The sequence below is a fragment of the Biomphalaria glabrata genome, chromosome 9 (genome assembly GCF_947242115.1).
Source record: "Biomphalaria glabrata chromosome 9, xgBioGlab47.1, whole genome shotgun sequence".
NCBI classification, from domain to species: Eukaryota; Metazoa; Mollusca; class Gastropoda; family Planorbidae; genus Biomphalaria; species Biomphalaria glabrata.
This window is the reverse complement of record NC_074719.1, coordinates 5,957,048-5,979,320: the sequence shown is the minus strand read 5'-3', so window position 1 is coordinate 5,979,320 and position 22,273 is coordinate 5,957,048. Positions and strand designations below refer to the sequence as shown.

At 34.6% G+C, this 22,273-nt stretch overlaps 1 protein-coding gene across 4 annotated transcripts; it reads right to left on the bottom strand.

The window, feature by feature from the left end:
• Positions 1-532: 532 nt before the first annotated feature.
• On the bottom strand, positions 533-18,353 carry LOC106079060 (probable low affinity copper uptake protein 2). 4 transcript variants are annotated; one of them, XM_056041317.1, is made up of 8 exons: positions 18,204-18,353; positions 16,377-16,457; positions 15,099-15,168; positions 14,788-15,004; positions 12,885-13,000; positions 10,889-11,011; positions 10,697-10,728; positions 533-3,077 (listed from the first exon to the last, which is right to left on the bottom strand). In XM_056041317.1, the coding sequence occupies exons 2-8, from the start codon at positions 16,383-16,385 to the stop codon at positions 3,048-3,050; spliced, it is 597 nt and encodes a 198-aa protein (XP_055897292.1). In that variant the 5' UTR covers positions 16,386-16,457; positions 18,204-18,353; the 3' UTR covers positions 533-3,047. The 4 variants fall into 4 exon arrangements, with proteins under 4 accessions (XP_055897292.1, XP_055897294.1, XP_055897293.1 ...); XM_056041319.1 differs by having other exon boundaries at positions 18,146-18,326; XM_056041318.1 differs by having other exon boundaries at positions 18,163-18,326.
• Positions 18,354-22,273: the final 3,920 nt, after the last annotated feature.

Sequence of the window (22,273 nt, the reverse complement as noted above, 5' to 3'; positions counted from 1 at the left end):
CAGAGAAAGCGATGGGAAGACAACATCAAATAATGGACGTGCCTGAAAGACCTTCTATCAAAGGCAAAAGACAGAGGAATGGAGAAAGACAGTCGAAGGTCTTGTGTGGTGCCTTAACGGTCCAACAGACTAAGAGATAGGTGAAGGTATAGAATATTTACAGCATTTAAAACATCATTAGGTGAAGTACATTTGTATTCTTGAATGGCTTACAACAAGTTTCAATACAATTTTACAACATTCGCCCACTTACATGTCATGGAAAAATAACTTTTGCATGCATTAAAAAAATGTCAGATTTGTTCCTAAATGATCAGTCTTTAAGTGTGCAAGGTACACAAATACATTAATAAAGTGTTACCAAGCAAGAACACACAGAACTGAATCTCTGAAAGTTGACATCTAAATCTGATCTTGAACTACACAACTCAGACAGAACTGAATCTGTCAATGTCAACATTTTTATTTGAGAGGATGTTACAATGTGAAAAGACCCACATCAAGTTCACCAAAATGATTTAATGTGGTATAGAATAACTGCAGAAGTTTTGAACTTTACATCTGAGTATCATTTATTAATATATTATAGCAAACCTACATATATACATAAGTAGAGTATGTTTAAACAAGAGGAAACAATAAAAGGTAATTTTTTAAGTTAAGTGCCGAAATTGCGATATTTGTAAAAACTCAGTACTTGTTAGCTAATGAATTTTTGTTAAAATCATCAATTTAAAAGTGAGTTACTTAAGTTCAATAAATAAACAAAGTCTCTAACAATTTTTTCTGACAATTCCTTGGGACATCACAACAAAGGGCACCCCGACCCTAAATACATGAAAACAAAAAATCAGAGTGAGATTAAGATTTGTGCTTGAATCAAGAAAATAAAAACGATCAAATACAAAGTTCAATACGTTTCAAAGGGATAATCTAAAAAAATATATGACAAGATCAGGCAACTGTCAGGCAAAGTCCCAGATGAATGTGTGTATCATTGTAGAGTAGAATGCTTACTTTATGTGTCAGCTGGAATGTAGGAGTGAAGGACCAGAAGGATGACAATTTTCATGAGGAAAGTTGCCAATGTGAGATTAATGAAGGGACAATAAAGTTTGGGTTTTAGCGATCCAACCGAGTTAATTAAGTGGGTTATAGTTGCAGCAAGAACTCAAGTGACAACTAGATGATTGGTGAGAGACTATTTAACTCCCAAGGGGCAACTAGATGATTGGTGAGAGACTATTAAACTCTCAAGGGGCAACTAGATGATTGGTGAGAGACTATTAAACTCCCAAGGGGCAACTAGATGATTGGTGAGAGACTATTTAACTCCCAAGGGGCAACTAGATGATTGGTGAGAGACTATTAAACTCTCAAGGGGCAACTAGATGATTGGTGAGAGACTATTAAACCCCCAAGGGGCAACTAGATGATTGGTGAGAGACTATTAAACTCCCAAGGGGCAACTAGATTGGTGAGAATTAAACTCCCAAGGGGCAACTAGATGATTGGTGAGAGACTATTAAATTCCCAAGGGGCAACTAGATGATTGGTGAGAGCCTAGTTAACTGCTGATTAAAGCAAATTTAAAACTTTACAGGAAAACAAAAAATACAAGCAGTGAGATCAAGTAAATGAAACAAACGCCATTATAGCAAAAACATGCTAAATGGGTTAATATCAACACAAAATTTAAGTAAAATATATTTTTTTTTAAATTGTGGTCAAGTGATGAGTTAAATTGCAGTAAAGAGAGAGATGTTAAGGAAATGATGATGAAAACAACCATCTATCTACCCAGCTCAAATAGGTATTTGACATTTCAACTGTTGTTCCTTTGCCCATCACAAACAGTTTGTCACAAAGCTTGGTTTTAAAAACATAGAAATACATCTCAAAGGAAAAACTTTATTTGTGCCTTTTGAAATTATGGGCTGTCTTTTTTTTTTATAGAGTCAAAGGTTCACAATCATTTAGAATGGTGTTTCATGGTAACTTAAGGTGTGACACAAATATACAACCCCTCGCTCCCCCACCCCCCACCCCAAAAAAAAAAACAAGAAGACTTGGTTGAAACAAGATTAATTCACTGAGATATCATCCTCACAGAAAAAAAAAATTTACACTTGATATAAAATTATTCTATAAAAGTGTTGTTTTTTTTTTCCAACATTATTTTGTTTTTTGTTTGTTTTAAATATAATTTAAGATTAGTAAATCCGAGACAAACCTACCATGGACCACAAGGGATGGCAGCAGTCAGGGTTTGAATATGGGACCAATGAGATGACAGTCCAGAGCCCTTACCACATGACCAGATAATCAGCCCTGTTGTAAACTCATAATATAAACATTTCATGAAATAATAAACAGAATTATTGAGGGGCAAACAGTTTAGTTGGTATAAAAAAAAATATAAAATTATCACAAAGGTTTTGTACAAAATGTCAGGTCAAGAAAAATGAGATTATAGTTATGAAGCATTACAAAGTTCCAAAATGCCAATAAATCAAATAAATATGATAGTCCAGTGTAATTTTGTAATAACAATAAGGGAAAAAAAATAATATTAATATTGTATACAATTAACAAAAATATTTTTTCATTTTAGTAATTAATGAATATTGCTTAGTTATCTTAGAAAAATTTCATCTTAAATTTTTAGGGTATTATGAGCATAAAAAAAAACTAATTGGAAATTTTAATATTTCTTGTAACTCAATGTAAAAAAAAAAAAAGACATTTTGTCAAATTAGATGATTTGTTTATGATTAGTAGTGTATCTTATAATAACAATTTCACTCCTATAGAATTAGATATCAACATTTAATTCTAATGAAATCTCAATACAATGTATTACATTTCAAGGAATACTTTCAGCTAGAACCATTGCCCTAATAACTGAGATTGCAAATGAAAAAATCAACATATAAAAAAAAAATCATTAAAAAACATAGTAAAGGAATTGCTTCTGCACAAAAAACAAACAGATCTCTGGTTGATGTCCCAATGATGTGACATCTATCATAAACCTTCATAGTTCCTCACAGTTGACTGGAGTAATCTTGAGTGTTCTAGGAATACATAAAATATGTATGAGAAATAGAATACATTTCTAAAGAATAATCTTCATGTCAATGGTGGCACCTAATTGTAGAGCACCTTATTGTAGAGCACCTAATTGTATAGCACCTTATTGTAGAGCACCTAATTGTGGAGAAACGAATTGTAAACTCCTCCTTTAATAAAGATGCTGACTTTATGCAGGAGCAATACTTGGCTCTAATGAATGATTTTAAAAAAAGGAACATTTATTTATAACTCTTTAGTTCTTTACACCCGTTTAGATCCTACGCTTGTGGATACCCTTCATTTTAAGTCAACAAATATACACATTTATTACGGTAAAATTGGTTGTTTTTTTCTGAATTTTCAAGTTTTTAACAAATATCTAAGTAAACAAATGTATTAATTACTGAATATTGATGCAAGCTTAAGGGAGATAATTGCTGAAGATAATTAATCTTATCAGTAAAGGCCTAATTAGCTTTCAGATTAATCGCTTCAGACTCAGAACTGTACATTAGTTTTAACCTACAAATTAACTTTTATCCTAGTAAACAAAGAAAACAATTTTTTTTAAAAATAGAATAATGTTAAAATACAACAAATGTTTACATTTTTATAAATTTCATGATACACTTTATATTATACACTATGTCTTATTGGTCCGAACATAAAAACACCATGTACTACTGCAGTAAAGGCGAAAACAACTTTGGCTTGATGTTAATAATGTAACGTTGTGTGGGAATCAATTCAAATCAACACATACAATAAGTGAATCAAAATATGAAATGTACAGTTCTGTCATAAAGTAAAGTTAAATCATTGTACAGTTCTGTCATAAAGTAAAGTTAAATCATTGTACAGTTCTGTCATAAAGTAAAGTTAAATCAGTAAACAGTTCTGTCTTAAAGTAAAGTTAAAGAAATGTACAGTTCTGTCATAAAGTAAAGTTAAATCAGTGTACAGTTCTATCACAAAGTAAAGTTAAAGCTGTGTACAATTCTATCATAAAGTAAAATTAAAGTTGTGTACAGTTCTATCATAAAGTAAAGTTGAATCAGTGTACAGTTCTATCATAAAGTAAAGTAAAAGCTGCGTACAGTTCTGTCATAAAAGAAATAATGACAATAAAATCACACACAAAAAAGTCAAAGAAATGTGCACTTCAGTCATGTAGTAAAGTTTGGGATAGATTGAATAAGACCTAACTTAATGATTATGTTATATGAATAGTACACAGCACACAAACTATGCATTAAGACAACCTAAATGCAGGCTTGATCAACAGAAAAATGGCTACAGGTTTGATCAACAGAAAGATGGCAACAGGTTTGATCCACGGGGAGATGGGTACAGGTTTGATCAACAAGGAGATGATGGGTACAGGTTTGATCAACAAGGAGATGGGTGCAGGTTTGAATCACAGGGAGATGGGTGCAGGTTTGAACCACAGTGAGAGTTGTCAATACAAAGTGAATTTTACAACAAAGTGAGGTACAACATTCTTTTCTAACAGACTTTTCAACACGCACAAAAAAGGAACATAACTATTTTTTTTGGCGTTGCTACTTTCTCAGCAACATGAATCCCAACAAAGCTGACATTTTTAAAGACACATTTGTCTGTGTTACGACACAAGACTCTTTGAAATAATAATAGACTCTCAGGTTATTACTCTATAAATACTTTAATATTACAACAAGTTATGTAAATACGAACATTTCATTTCTCTTCCTGTCAATCTCTCCCGGCTTCCCCTTTTCAACATCACTTCCATTCATTACACCAATTCGCACCATTATTCATGCACACCGTGCTGCGCTACGACCGTAACACCCCCCTTGTTTGCCAAGTTCGATGTACATCGAACGTCTTTTAAATATCAAATAAAATTATAAATCACTGTTCAATATAATTATATTATCTTCATTAATTCTCATTCTTTAAAACCAGGTAAAAGCCAACAACAAAAAACAACAACAACCTCCAACAGCAACATTACATATCACCATTCTCTACATTATTATTTTAGGTTCAAAATTACTTACATCCATCCCAATGTATAATGTCCAGACTTCCCCAACGAACCAATCAGAGTAAATCTCATAATTCACAATTATAAACTATAATTAACTATGTAACTGTAATACTATATTTTACATTTCTAACAATGGTTTCATCAAATTCTCAATATAACACCATATATTAATATCTCGACACCTCACACATGTAACAAAGCTTCGTCAGTCCATATAGTCTTCGATTACATATACATGTAGTATGTGTATATTTACAAAATGTTCCAATCTGTTATAGATGTCTATTCATTACACTGCTATTCATTGTGTTCTCACCAAAATGATTTTACTGACATTATTATTTTGACCAACCAACAGAAACAAAATTGACGTGGCCTAGCTCCTTTCCTTACTTCCATTTCTTTTCCTCCTTAGGTACAACGTGATAATGTGTCAGCTATCACATTGTCTTTCCCTGGTATTGTCCTGACCTCAAAGTTGTAATCCATAATTTGCAATGCCCACCTGGCTATTCTGTTGTTCCCTAGTTTATTTGTATTAATGAAGGCCAAGGGAGCGTGATCCGTCCATAGTTCAAATTTAGCTCCCATTAGGTAGAACCCTAATTTTGTTATACACCATACAATGGCTAGTCCTTCCTTTTCAATGGTGGCATATTTCAACTCAGCTGCGGTCAGTTTTCTACTCACATATAAAACAGGATGTGGGACACCATTCCATTTTTGCATTAGACAGCCTCCTATTGCAATGGCTGATGCATCAGTAGCCAAAATAAATTCCTTAGTATTGTCAGGTAATTTCAAAATCGGTGCCCCAGAAAAGAAAGTTTTAATTATGTCCAGTGCTTCTTGACATTCCTCCGTCCACACTATATTGTTAGGTTTTCCTTTCTTTGTTAAATTTGTTAAGGGTTCAATTATTTCTGAAAAATTTGAGATAAATTTTCTATAAAAGTTGCATAGACCCAAAAGGCTTCTAATTTGCTTCTTTGTCTTTGGTACCTTAATGTCCAATATTTTTGATACAGTTTCTTCTAATGGTGTAATGTACTCATTTTTAATCTTATACCCCAAAAATGAAATTTCACTTAGGCCAATTTTTATTTTTGTTGGTTTCAATGTTAAATTGTTTTCTTTGATAATTTTAAAAACCTCCCCAAGGCTTTGTATATGCTCATCCCATTGCTCACTAAAAATGCATATATCATCTAAATAACAAATTGTGTCTCTTCTATGGCTGAATAATTTGGCCATCATTCTGTTAAACGTAGCTGGAGCATTTACCAAGCCAAAGCTCATCACATTCCATTGATATATGCCCGAAGGTGTCTTAAATGCCGATAATGGTTTAGCTTCTTGTTTTAGAGGTACTTGCCAGGCAATACCGTCAATACTATTTGCTTACAGGGAGAGTCGTAATGAAATAACAGGGTTTTCACCATTTCAAATGATTTATGGAGGAAATCCACGAGGTCCAATGACAATATTGAAAGATTTGATAATCCCACATGATCATATAGTAACTAATGACAGTTATGATATTGTGACAGAAACTAGAAATCAGATTATAAAGGCATGTGAAGAAGCGGATAGACAGATGCTAGAGAGAAATGAATTAACACATTCCAGAGTGAATGAACATAGAAAAATGACGGAATTAGAGGTAGGACAAGATGTTTTGGTCTTACATAAGGATAACAATAATGCTTCGGGCACAAATTGGCTGGGACCATACAAAGTAGCAAGGAAAATTAGCGATATGGATTATGAAATAGACATTGATTCGATGTTAAAAATATTTCACGTGGATTTGTTAAAAGAATTTACACCAAGACAAAGAAGTGAAGAAAGGAGTAAGGATGAGTCAATGACAATGAGTGCCTGTGTGACGAAAGAAATGGAGACAGAGGAAAGGTTTAGACCAATAGAGACAGTGGCAACAGAAAGTAGGCAAACATGGAAGGATGTCATGGTGGATGGAGTTTCTCTTGATAGAGCTAAAGAAATCAAGGTACTAATTGAGGAGTATAAGAATATTTTTACGGATTTACCTGGAAAAACAAGTATTATAGAACATGATATTAAATCAATCGCTATTTTACTAAATGGTCTATCTGGTACATCCACCCTTTGTAATGGTGCTTTTATGTTTCTTGCTCCTTTTCTAGAACATAGTTGGCACGAAGTCACATAACTTTTTATGTCCTTATTAATTGATGGCCAATAAAAATTCTGAAATATTCTTAGTTTCGTTTTGTGTAGTCCCAGATGTCTTGTGTGTGCTATATCGTGTCCATTTTCCATTACAAGTTGCCTGAATTCTCTGGGTACCACAAACTGGATTACTTTTTTTCCATGCCATTCAATCTCTCTAACAAGAGTTCCTCTTTCTACATAGAATCTTCCTCCTCTACCTCCTTTCTTTGCTAGTTGGCGTAACTCTGGATCATTTTTTTGTTTTGTGATAAATTTTTCTTTGTTAAATCCTATGTCTTTGATTTCAATTGTTTCTGTGTTTTCATGTTGTTCTTCATCTTGCTCTTTTTCCTTAGTTGATAACTCGAACAACTTTGCCAAATCTCCTTCCTCTACATCTTTACTACAGGATCGAGTAGTGGCCATTCCACAACAATTTTTCCAAACTGCTATCTCATTTTCCGTGCACTTCTTTATGTTTGGTATATTGCCAATAATCAAATCAATTTGATCATGGTCTATAACACATGCCTCTACGATCCCGGTATAATACGGTGTTTTAATGTTCACTCGGGCCACGGGTAATCGAACTGTTTTACCATCAAACATAATACATGCTTTGTTTTTTCCAGTATATTCATGATCTTCAACCAATTTTCTGTTTATTCCAACAATAGTGCTCCCAGTGTCCCTTATCGTTCTTGCAGCCTTATTTCCTACAAATGTTTGAAAACAATCTAGACCTCCCGAACTCGACAATAACGACAAACTTTGATCTCTTCCATTTCTTCTGCCGTCATATCTTCCCTGTCTGTTTCCTTGATATCTTCCTTGATATCTGTAGCTATTATACTGGCCTTGTCTACTATCTATTTGGCTCCTTCCTTGTCCTCTAAACCTATTCTGTCCTTCATATCTAAATCTTCTATTGTTGCTATAACTGTCTTGTGTTTCTCTAGCTCTATTAAATGCTACTATTTCTTCAATATCGCTACCTCTGTTTAACTTTTTTTCAGGATGCGCCACTTTGTAAGCCCTTATTAATTTTACAATCTCATCTACAGATTTTGGCTTTCTCTCCAGCAGGAATATTTTTAGTTCGTCCTGACTCTCATAAATGACTTTATCCAGCATAAGAAATACCTTTAGTCCATCAAACGTCTTCTCTATTTTTGATGACTCTGTCCAATTGTCAAAGTAGCTATTCATCTTGTCTAAAAATGTTTGGGGATCCTCGTTGGTTTCAATGGTGCAATTAACATATTGTTGACGATAAAACGCCTCAGTTTTTCCAAATGTTCGTAGTAATTGCTCCTTTACTATTTGGTAATTATTCTGATTCATGCAGATCTTTGACGGTACCTCCGCTGCAAATGACTTCGATAACAAAAATGTCCATTTATCTTCAGGAAAAGCCAATTCTTTCATTTCAATTTCAAACTTCTTTAAGAAAATATCTATGTCTATTTTATTCTCATCAAACATTGTACCTTTATATTTTGCCAATTTATTTCCAGACACGTCATTTTTCTTTCCAGTACCTTCATCTTTAGCTTTTCCTTTTTTTATTTCCAACTTTTCTTTCTCTATGGCTAACCTTTCTTTCTCTATAGCTAGCTTCTCTTTCTCAATTTCTTTATCCGTAACTAATTTCTCTTTACTGATAGCCAACTTCTCTTTCTCTATTTCTTTATCCATGGCTAACTTCTCTTTCTCTATTTCCTTTTCCATGACTAACTTCTCTTTCTCTCTTTCTTTTTCCATGGCTAACTTCTCTTTCTCTATTTCCTTTTCCTTGACTAGTTTCTCTCTTTCTATTAATCTTTCTTGTACATATTTTCTCAGCTCTGCTCCTTCTAATTCCAATAGTCTCCCTTCTTCTTTCAAAGCAACTATTTCAGCTTTATCCGCCATTTTTAATTTTTCTTTATCGAGTTATCTGGCCATATCCATTAAATATATTTGATTCTCCTATACTTAATGTCTGGAAACAATGTTCCTATCTAAATGTAATGTAATGAAACAAACGTTTAATGTTATTCGAATACAAATATGTATCTACTTCCCGGAATATTCTTCTTCCTGCTGGTATAACTGCCAATGCTAGTGTATATTCTCCGCCGGTGATATGAATCTTTCGTTGTTTGTCTATATGCCGTAGTCAGTGTACATCCGTTGGTCCTAAATAGGCACTGTTCTCCACCGTAGTCAAAATTCACTAGTGTTGCCCACAGCAGTGCTAATAATCGTACAAATTTCCATCAATATTGAATGTTAAAGGTTATTGTTGAGAACTATGACCCGCCAGACCAATGAAGATGTACGTTTTCACATTGGTGAATGTAGAGAATGGGCCGTCATAATAATTATAATGATATAAATCTAGATTTAAATGTTAATCCAATTGATTAATTCAGCAATAATGTTTTTAGTTAAGTTTCAACTAAAGGTTTATGTTTACCAGTGAGTCTAGTACATAGCTTTAGAGATTTAGATGACGCTAACTTTCTCAATCTTAATAGATCTAGAGATCTAGAGATTTTGTTACACTTTGTAGTACTAGTAATACCTCAGTAGACAGGAATTAGATACCGTTATAACGCAGGTCTTGCCTTTTCCGTTGGGCGCCACTTGTTACGACACAAGACTCTTTGAAATAATAATAGACTCTCAGGTTATTACTCTATAAATACTTTAATATTACAACAAGTTATGTAAATACGAACATTTCATTTCTCTTCCTGTCAATCTCTCCCGGCTTCCCCTTTTCAACATCACTTCCATTCATTACACCAATTCGCACCATTATTCATGCACACCGTGCTGCGCTACGACCGTAACAGTCTGACATTTTTAAAGACACATTCGTCTGACATTTTTAAAGACACTTTTGTCTGACATTTTTATACACACATTTGTCTGACATTTTTAAAGACACATTTGTCTGACATTTTTAAAGAAACATTTGTCCGACATTTTTAAAGACACATTGGTCCTCTAGAAATACTTAGGTTTCTTACATACAGACAAATAATACCAAGATTTAAGGCTGTGACAGACAAGTGCACACAGTTTATAGAAGACGACAAATAGATTTTAACGAAAAGGTGGTGACTGAAAGGTGAATAACAAACGTAAACTTCATAGTGTGAAGATATGTCAATGTTCTACTATAAAATTGACAAGAATCATCATCCCTGAAAGTCAAACCAATGCCAACAACACGCAGTCTAATCACAGTCTGACCTCAACACTGAAATTCACAAGACCTCCTTAGAAACTTAAAGTGTACAGACTTTCCTGCAAACATGTGACAGACAATAAAAGTCATGAACATAAAATAAGTCAAGCAATACAGAGAACATCTATTTAACATTCACAATGGCTTACAGTGTGTTCAGTCCTGTTAAATGGAAATACTCCTTAGCAGCAGAGATAAAAAAAATCATGTTTTGAATCAGGGTTAATATCATAAATAAGTGGCTTTAAAATAAAATGAAAAACCAGTTGAATTGCAATGATGGTATAAAAAAATCTTAAATAATTAATAAAAAGTTTCAAAAAAAAAAACAACAACATTACCTCCATGTTGAGAAACCAGAACAGAATTTGTATCTGAAGAGTAGAAACTTGTAGGTCTAGGTGACAACTTCATCATTAAATGTTCATTAATTGGGTGAAAGAAGAAATATCCAACTCCTGTACCTAGACAAATTAAACAAGAAATAAAACAACTCGGCTCTCTTTGAAGCTATAATAAAGAAATACTTCATCAAAAAAAAAAAAAAAAAAGGTTGTTGATAGGCTACTTCAGTCGTAGAATGACTATGATTCATCTCATAGAAAAATTTAGTGACATAGCTTATTAATAATAATAATAATAATAATAATAATAATGTTGTCGACAAATGCCGAAAATGTGGAAATGTGGGCGAGTCGATTGAACACATTATGGCAGGATGTCCAGCCCTATCAGAATCAGCCTACCTGGGTCGCCATAACCAAGTTGCAAAGCTAATACACCAACACCTGGCTTTGACGTACAAATTGATCAGTAAGGACACTCCCCCTTATTATAAATACTCTCCGCAAGAGGTTCTCGAGTCTACTGAACATCTGCTGTACTGGGATAGGCCTATTCTGACCGACAAAACGGTAGATTTCAATCGCCCAGATCTGCTGTTCATCGATAAAAAAGAAAAAACCGCTACCATTATCGATATCGCCGTACCAATGTCTCATAATTTAAGAAAAACTGAGATAGAAAAACAAAGAAAATATGGGAACCTAGGCTTGGAGATTAAGCGTCTATGGAAATTGTCCAAAATAACAATATACCCCATTGTTATATCAACCAAGGGGATAATAACAACTGACCTCACAGACACCTTCAAGGCCCTTAACATTCCTAGGAACATCTTCGTTGCCTGTCAGAGGGCGGTACTGCTGCAGACCTGCCACATCACCAGAAAATTCCTCAGTGGAAACTGTTAAAGGGACTACGATGAATTTTGTTTCTCTTTAGCGAAACTCGACCCTGGCAGCGCCAGAGAATGACTACTCGTTCATTTCTAACATAATAATAATCTTTATTATCCGTAAGGAAATTTGTCTTACAATTTGTGCATTACACCAAACAAAAAACATTATAACTATAAGAAACCAAAGTGTACATTCACACCAGACTCACTCATAATTTACATGTGACAAAGTTTATACCAGATTGTTCTTATTTAATGATTTGATTGCCAGGGGAACAAAAGAGTGTTTGTGTCTGTTTGTCTTTGCTATCGGTGTCTTGTATCTCTTTTGTGATGGTAAAATCACAAAATCCTGACACAAAGGGTGATTCTTTATTTCGAGGATCTTGTTAGCTTTTTTATAGATGTTTGTCTCAAACAACTGCCCAAATGGGGTTTGTTTTTTGCCAATGATTTTGCCAGCAGCATTGAGGATTCTATGAAGTTTATTCCTATTTTTAATGCTCAGATTGCCATACCAGGCAGTGATATTGAAACTGAAAATATTGCAGATGTGAGCGTGATAAAACATAGCCAAGGCCTTTTCGCTAACATTATACGAGGACAGTTTTCTTAGTAGTCGTAATCTTTGCTGCCCTTTTTTGCTGATATAATCAGTATTTGCAGTATGCAGTAAATGTAACCATGTCACTTAAGTGTATTGTGGCCAATACAACATTCAGCTACTATGACTCACCCAACAGGTGAATGGTACCGCTGACCCTGGGTTCTAATGCTTAGCACTTACCACTTTTCCAGTAAAATTGAACTTCTAAGAAGTGCAATACTCAGCAACTGTCATGAAAATAATATACCATCTCAAGGAAATGTAATCTTCTGCCACCAAAATGAGAAACATTGACAAACTTTTAACACAATTATTTCTTTAACAATGCCATCTTGGCACTATCCCATGAAGCCAGTCATAAAAAAAAAATAAAGCAAAACTAAACCTGACAATTTTAGTTGACATCAACATAGCACTAGAAGCTAAAATACCTAGAAACAACTTAAAAGGCAGCAAAGTGTTACTCTAGCTAAAAAACATGCTGACCTACCCAACAAAACTGCAAGCACAAGCCAGACACTGTAGGTCATCACAAGTAACATTAGAAGGTAGCCATAGAAGAAACTGACAAGATTCAATGCTGACTCCACAGTAAACATGATCCGTCTAAAAAAAAATTATCACTTTGAGAAAGTTCTAAAATTAGTTACATTAAGTTATCATTATTGACAAAGTAAATTTATTTCAGTTACCAAAATCATTGGAAAATAGCACCAGTGTAGACTTAAAATTTAGTAATATTATATGCTGCCTAAAGCACACAGGTAGTTCTGATAGTCATTATGTAACAAACAAGACCATCATCATTATTAAACACACAAGACTAATATCATTATGTAAAACACAAGACTAATATCTTTATTAAACACAAGACTATCATCATTATGTAAAACACAAGACTAATATCATTATTAAACACACAAGACTATCATTATCATTTTAAAAATGTCTTATGGTGGGGAAAAGGTGATTATTTTGAACAATTTGTTATCATATGCTATCTGTGACATAATGGGGAAATAACTATTTTTGAGCTATTGTAAAGACAGGAGTGATTTCCCTTAGGAAGTTTACATAAGGGCATGTAGAGCGTATTTAGTGACCACTTGCTCCTGATTTACCAGCTTGACCATTGGACCTGTGTTGTAAATTGTATTTTTTTTTCTGTTAGTTGTGTCGTGTGTCTTGGGGTACTCGGGAGAAGTGTGCCCTGCTCTGGAGATCTTTGGGCTAAGTATATCTTTAGTCATTATTGTCTTTTATATAATGTATTAATTAGTAGATATAGCCTCAAATGATTTCCAGGCAGTATATTTTAACCCTGATGTTATGCATCCTGGGGTACTCCCAAACGTGACATTTTTCTAGCCTTGTCTCTGAGGGATTCAATTCTATAATGAATCATCAGATAAACTTTACTGAACGGATGACTATAAGTGGGATTCTATGAAGCTTATAGGCTTCCCTGAAGCTTATAGTCATCATGACCCTTTTATTTTGTCTAAATGTGGCTGTGTTGGCCTGAAGCCTGTGACCCCAGAGAGGCCAAAAGTGGTTGTGTATTGACCTTCATTTTTGTTTACACTGATGTGTGATTTAGCAAATATGACAATAGATTGTGTATTTAGTTGTAACATATGACTAGGGTGGTTTGCCATACTATTTTTGAATGTGTAACTTTTGTTGATTTTGTGTTGAGAAGGCCTGTGCTGGTTTAATTTAATTTATTTGACTTTTTTTTTGTTGTAAATAAACTTTGCGACTTTATTAAGTCTTGTTTTGCATACATTAGTTTAATTGTATACCTAGAGGTTATACTTAATAACCTAGGAAATACAAGTAGGGGCCAATATGCCACTGGACGAACGTGCCAGCACACCTTTAACACTGATCTGTTGATCTAAAATACCTAAATCTAGCTATAATTCTAATTGAATTATTTTAGCTATACCCGCTAATAGGTAATTTAATTGATCAAAATTTTGTTATGTTGAATGGGGTATTCTTTTAGAATCAATCCCCATTATTATGTAACCTGGGGTACTCTTACAAGCAACATCATCAATATGTAACACTAACCCTAAGTAGATTTTTGTCACTTTGATTTTTCTAGGAAAACACTTCCAAGATCTTAAGTAAATTACATAAATGTTTATATTTAAAATATGTAAAAAAAAAAGATCTTCCTTTTATTTTTTTAAACAAAAAAAAGTGAGAAAATCCACCTGCTTGTGTTTAAACCATGCACCACTCAATCCTGTGCTGTCCAGCAGGAAGTGTGGGCTAGAATATAATAATTTTCATTTCTGAAGGAACATCTGAAACTTACTACAGGAAAAAAAACATATACTTATCAGACTGGCAACTGTTACACTTTATCCCATCAAAATTACCTCCATTTTGTAAGTCTCAATCTGTTCAACTGATTCATCAAAGACGAGGATAAAAGATCGGTCTGAGAATCACTGATCTGAACTCGTCTTCTAGCTACAAGTTCTTTGTTGGCATATGGATTCTGTTTGCGCTGGAGCACCACATAAGACTTTAAAGATTTAAGTCCCTCAAACAGGAAAGTGAAAAGAAAAGCCAGGAATGAGGCCAGGACAACACCTGTCAGGAAAAATAGTTTTTAAAAAAATATTACAATTTGCTTAGCATACCAATACGGTGGATGTCCATATATTGTTGTGTCTACATTACATACCTTTTGTAGTGGTGGTACTCCAGTTTTGAAATAAAATATTATGCAAAGATACTGTAGTGTCAAAGTGTCTCTGTAATGAAAAAAATAAAATAAATATATGTATCAAACAAATTGATTTAGCATGACTTGAGAATACAATGAAATGTTGGCCAATGTACAAGAGATGCTGGAGAGCATTGCCCCTAGAAGCGGGAAGCGTGGTCGAGAGGCTAAGTGCGCTTGAACTTAGCTTAGCTTGGCTACCTATGAAGGGGGCTCGAGGTTCGACACCCGACTCGGGCAGAGTTATGTTCACTGAGTGCCTAAAGGCAACACGGAAAAACCTTCTCCTAGATACCACCTCCCCCCACTGGTCCACAACTGAGATTGGACCAAAGCTCTCTGAGCATGAAAGTAGCGCTATATAAAAGCCTTAATTTATTTATTTTAGATAAACCTAGATAAAACCAAAGTTATGTGTATTGGCTTCAAGTCAACTAGTACCACCTTAAAGCAAAGTTCACTTATTTAGGCAGTGTTATCGCAAGTGATAGAGATGCATATCACATAATTGCATGTCAGGAAGGGAATGCAGGAGCTGTCATCAGAAAATTAACACCCATATGGGCAAACAAATCAATTAGCTTGTAGACCAAGATCCATCTCCTCAATACAATCATTGTCCCAATGGCCACCTAGGCTTGCGAGATGTGAAAGTCATCCATTAATGTTGAAAAGAGGCTAAATGTGGCTCAACAACTATGGATGAGAAGGAGCCTAAGAATATAATGTGAAGATATTCCCAATAAAACAATCCATTCACACATGGTCACTCGCCCCTTAAATGAAATGGTGACCAAACATTACAAGATATTTGCGGGACATACTCTTAGACAAGAGGAAATACATTAATTAAACTGAGTTTAAGTAATTTCCCCTTTCAGACCTTGCGATCTTAAGGGCAAATTTCTTAAAGGTCATCTGTTTCTGTGGCCCACGGTTAACGAGGGTGTCAGGTGGCAAGCACAATGACCAACCACCTTTACTTTTCCCCAACTAATGTCAGGTACCCATTAGAGCTGGCACCTTCTTAAAATGACTGGACAGCAGATGGGAAGAGGCTGTGTGTGGCCTATAAGGAATTTCTGTGGAAAGAGCTCGCCAACCTATGCAACAAATGGCACAAGAGGATCTAAGTGTTTCATCTCCACCCAATAATCTCTGCCCTAGAACAAATTAAGTATTGGATAGATTAGCATTAGAATAAAATCATTCAATACATTTAAATATTTTGCTTACTCCCATCATTTTTGAGAATCTTTTGATGAAACTTGACAATTGACCTTATTCACATAACTGTTGTATTGATGTCGTCTTTGTCTGCAGACATAACAGATTATTATATATACATCAATAACAAAAGCTGTGCAGTGAACATTATATATAATAATATATATAATACATAAAATAAATGTATTTTGAAACTAAGGGAGATAAGAGATTTATAAGATGACTTTATTGATCCAAACAAATGGAAATTCATTTTGACTACAATTGACAACCTCATAATGTAGTAAGGAGTGTAGGTTATTTGTTAATGTGTATTTATCTTCTTAACTTATAATTTATATAATACAGACGTTACTTCAAAAAAGAAGATGATTATGTCCTACGCGTCATGCATTCAGTCATGCATATTAACCAATGCCCTAAATTCTGCCAAGTCACTGGTTTTCCTAGCATATGGAACAAGGAATGTGCCTTCATCTTTGTGTCTGTCTTTTTATTAAATTGTGTACTAGAAGATTATGGTTCAGTCTTGTATGTATAATTGCTAATCTTTACTTTATTTATAAATAATTCACTCATGAATTTATTGTTGAGTGTGGCTTATTTGCTGTTGAAATCTAGTATTATTTAACTAACACAGACTAATAACTTATGGGGTACATAAGTTTATTTTTTTCCATAAATCATATCCACAAGAAACTATGTTATGAGAAGACAAACAGGTGAAAATCTATATAAACCGTCTTAGTGCAGTAAACATAAAAACATCAACACTTAATTTAGTGCACCATTCTTCTTCAGTTTGCTTTTTAATCAATTTTCAACCATCAATGTATTGAATGTTATGAATAAAAATTTCGCTATATAAATGATTTTATTCACCCAAGTTTTTATTATTTAAAATTTTATAGAATCTAGATCTATACTTATAGCCTACTTTCATTTGGCCTAGATCATAATGTAAATGTTCAATATAAAATTTTCAAACTATTTTTAAAAACAAATAACTTTCCCTCATCAAACCTACACCCATATTGCCCATATTAAATATACTATAGTATAATACAAATAATAAGTTAACTATAGATTAGAAGTCTATAGACTTCTAACTAAAGTCTAAACTAAGATAGAGTCACTCGAATCAGTACTACTCAACTGAGTACTGTCACTAGTCTTGACTTGGACTGTTTGATTTTGTAATGTAAGCCATAAATGATAAGTCATAATAAAAAAATGATAATAATAAAATAAGTACGGCCTATACTGGCTATAGACTATAGAGTATAGACTATAGTACTATAAGTATATATACTATTATACTAATATACATATATAGGCCTACTAGATACTACTTAGACGACTTATTAACTAGTTGTTACTAGTACTAGTTACTAGTGACCACTGTGTCAGTGATCATACTACTATTACTATTTACTATTAGTGTATTAGTACTATAGTACTATGATTATCTTACTATCTATAATGAACTATAATGTTTAATGTCAATAATGTACTTAATACTACTACTTTACTATTACTAGTATAGAGGAGAGGTATGTATAGTGTATAGTTATAGTATTACATACTAATATTATTTAATATACTATTCATCATGTTTTTAAATCTAACTACAGTCCTACAGTCCTACACTCTGTCTCTAGTATTACTAAGTAAGGATTCTAGATTAGAATAGATCTAGTCTAGTTTTAAGTTTACATTACTATTACATACATACTAGATCTATATACAAAATATAGATTATAATTATAGACTAGTACTTAGATAGTAGGCCTACTAGTATTAGAGTAGCTCTCTTAAGACAGGGTATTATATTACCATATTTATGTCTATGGCTTTACTAAAATCGCTTTAATATAAAATCATCGGTTTCTATTTTGGGTCTTGTGATACGGAGGTAAAATAGTAAGATAATGTGTCTATCCACGCGTATATGGCTATAACTCCGTGATACCCATTTCAGTAATACATATGGGCCATATTCGGCCCGTGACACAATGTTATCCAGTCAATCGAAATTTCAGCCCACAGTTCATAAAAAACCAGTACAGTTTTGGTTTCGTTGGGCGGTATTGTTTTTTTTTTTTTTTTTTGAGGTGACGCAGCCTATGACATAGGCTATGTGTCGGCAGGGCCGCCTCGACGGTTGTGGCGCCTGCGTGCAAAATTTTAAAAATGCCCCCACCTTTTTTTTTTCTAGAAAAAAAAATTCCAATAAGACTAATTACCTGGACACTGTTCCAAAACGCCATTCGATTTAAATGCATTTTTTTTAGACCAGTCCATTTTTTCCTCTCATATTCGCACTGTTGTTGTGTTGTCCCTCGTGTACAACTATAGGAATCATACACTATGCACGGATATAGGCCTACGTGCATTCAGAAATCTGACATTTTGATTCTTTGTGATAAACATTTAAGAAAACTGATCTCGTTCTGACTACTCACTTATGCTCCTGTATTAGCAACGATTATAATTTATTGATGAGCCGCGGCGGGTATAGTAGGCCTACAATGAATAGTGCAATTGATCATGATCTATATACAATTTCTAGACAACTTTCAATGCTCAACAGTGTTATATGGTATGGACGTGGATATATTGACTTGTTTGTTATTGTAAGTTAAAGTATAATCCGAAGGCAAAAAATACAAAAGCCAATGGCTGTGGAACTTTTGTCAACGTTCTGTTAGACTTACTTATTTAGACTTAGGTCCTCCCGCATTAGGCGGCAAGCTGTCTCCACAAAGATCTGTCACTGGCAATGTCTGAAGCCTCTTCCCACCTGATGCCCACTGTTTTGATGTCCTACATGAAAGTGTAGCGCCAAGTTATGTGAGAACGCCCCTGTTTGCGCTTTCCTCGTATTGGCCTCCATGTCATCGCAGCTGTTGGTATATGCGTAATTCAATTTGTCAGAGAAAATGTCCCGAAAACCACACGGGATGTTCTGTCACAACATCACTATGTGTTCGACTACAAGTTCGGCATAGGATTTGTTTGAGATCCGATCCATATAACGGACTCCCAAAAATCCGTCTCAGCCAGTTTTGTTAAGCCACATTTAGTCTTTTCACAATTTTGGCAGATGATTTAAATGTCTCACACGATTGTGTTAAGAAGGTGCATTTTTGTCTCAAGTCCAATTGATTGGCTTGTCCAAATAGGCTGCAGCCTTTGGGAAATGCTCCCTGGCTTTCCTATTCGGCACGGAACATCATGGTAGGCATCCTCATAAGTTGTTGCCAAGATATGTGAACTTGTCCAACACTTCAAGCGTTGACTCGCCAAGTCTGACAGGGGCACCCTATATCCCACTTGCAAAATTTAAGTCTTATCCAAGTTTTTGCGGAGGCCAATTTTGGGTGCCTCTCTATCTAGAATCTAGGCTCTCCGTCATTTCTTGAATGCATTTATTCATTGCACCGAGTAGTGCAACGTCATCGGCGAAGTCCAAGTCCGTCATTCTGTTTTGTTCATGGCATGGAATATCGAAGACAGTCTGATTAATTTCTCTCCTCTTTATGTAGTCGATGGCTAGGAGGAAGAGGGAGGGAGATAAGATGCACCTCTGTCTCGATTCTAAAAAAAAACAAACTCGGTTGTTCCTTCTTTTTTAATGCAGCTACTAGACTGACTGTATAGGTGTCGTAAAATCTTGGGGAATTTTTCTGGGATGCCATATTCTCTAACTATTTTCCATAGTGATTCTCGGTGGACACTACCAAAAAGCTTTCTTAAAGTCGAGACTTTATTCTATGACATTTCGTAAAACGAAGATCTGCTCTGCACATAATCTGCCTCCTCGGAAGCCTGCTTGCTCTTCTCTGAGCCTCTCATCAACAGACTGTTGAAGCCGTCTCAACAAAACAGTGCTGAAAACTTTGCCCGGGATAGAGAGGAGAGTAATGCCCCTCCAGATGTTGCAGTCTGCCTGCCAAGTTGCCCTTTTTTTTTTTTTTTTAAGATTTTCAATCACTTCTTTTTGTCAGTCATCAGGTACTTTAGAATTTCGCCAACAGAGATTTAAGAGATCAGTCATTCTGTTAACAATGCACTGCCCCCCCCCCATCAAATGTTTTAGCATTTCTGCTGACACCGTGTCTAGCCCTGGTGCTTTTTTGTTCTTTAGCACTGCAATGGCCATGGTAACCTCCTCTGTTGTTATTGGGTCAGTCTTGGCCTTGAGATCAACGTTCCGTACACTTTCATAATAATTATCACGATTGTATTCTGGAGAGATGTGCATTGTATCCACAATCCTCTGACTTACACGGATTCAGAGTTGCCTACAAATGTTATCTAACAAATGTTATCCAACAAATGAAGCAACTCAGCGCTGAATATTTTCTTCGACTTAAATACAAAGTAAATAATTCAAAGTAAAAGTCACTTTTAATCAACGACTTGAAACAAAACAAATTAAGGCTGTGTTTCTCTCATTCCCGGGTGGCGACTCTCTAGATAACATTTTCGTTCAAGCTGGAGCCCAGTGGAGCGATGTAGACTTCCACAGAGAGGTCCATGAGGTTTTTTTTTTTTTTTTTGCAATTGGTTTCTTGTAGTAAGAATGTCAAAAAGGCCAATATTGATCTGTGTTCTTTCAGAACGCCCTATTCATATTAGTAAAAACAAAAGTCGAGGGCCATATTAAGTGTAATTAGTATATTTTTTTGTAACAAAAAAATAGATGCCGGTACTCAGTGATGGATTGCATAACTTTTAACTACTAATAAATAAATAATAAATGTTAAAATACAAGAAAAGTAATAATTTTTCCCCACATTGAAAAAGGTGCCGGTACCGGTGCGTACCGTTACAAAAAAAAAAGCACTGAGTGTAATGATAAAGAGGTAGCGCTGGTCAATAGTTTCGTGCGAGGGACATTCTAGGTACATATAGCGCACTGACGTCTGTAATGGGTGTGGTCTTTTTTAAGATCATATTCGTCGTGGTTCTTAGTTTTCCACACAAAAGTCGTCAATATAATGAAATGCAAGAGAGTCGGCCCGAAAGAATCGCACTAGCGGAGACGTTTTGAAATGTTTCCAAAAAGTTTTGACCCATATTGTTGATTAAGCCTATCGGAAAAAAGGTCTACATTTGACAAGATCCTTTTAGAAGATGAAACGACGTCTGTTAATTAAGATATAATTTATTTTAATTTTTAATAAACTTTTGTTTTCGCCGCCCCCCCCCCCCCTTGTTAGTCGGTAGTTAGTTTGTAGCTCTTAAAAGCTAGAACAACTGAACCGATGTAGGCGTTTTATATTGGTAATAAATGCACTTTAAATAAGTTGAACAAACGTCTCTCGTGAAATATAAAACTGTTATTACAATATACACAGATTTAACTTGCTTAATCCACACCCATTTAAAATAAAAGTGAAAATGTTTTAAATAATGGATGTCTGCCTGGTCGTGTGGTTTGCGCGCTGGACTGTCGTTCGGATTTATCGACGGTCGAGGGTTCAAACCCTGCCCGCTCCCATCCCCCGTCGTCCTGCGGGAGGTTTGGACTAGGAAGTAAACTATCTTCAACTCTGAAGGAACATCCGAAACATGTAAAACATTTTACAAACATTTTAATGACTTTTAAATTACTAGATCTACTTACGGGGCGGGCTTTTCAACTAAACATTAATAGTTCTAAGTTGTAAGTAGATACTTTTTTTTTTTTTTTTTTTTTAGGATACCTCAGCTTTTTAGCTTTTGACTTCAGTTGTCGAGCTGTTTACATCCTAGGAATCCTTGGGCTTTTGCCTCTTTTTTTTGCCTTTTTTTTTTTGGTATTTCATTCACCTCTTTTCTGGGCTTTAGCCTTTTTTTTTGGCCTCCTTTTTTTATATTATTTTATATCAATAAAAATACAAAGAATATTTAATAAA

Excerpts from the sequence above, each read along its gene's own strand:
- LOC106079060 (XM_056041317.1), bottom strand. Across the intron at positions 15,005-15,098 it reads GAGTACCACCACTACAAAAG|GTGTTGTCCTGGCCTCATTC; the intron begins GTATGTAATGTA and ends TTTTCCTGACAG. Across the intron at positions 11,012-12,884 it reads TGTGCTTGCAGTTTTGTTGG|GTACAGGAGTTGGATATTTC; the intron begins GTAGGTCAGCAT and ends TAATTTGTCTAG.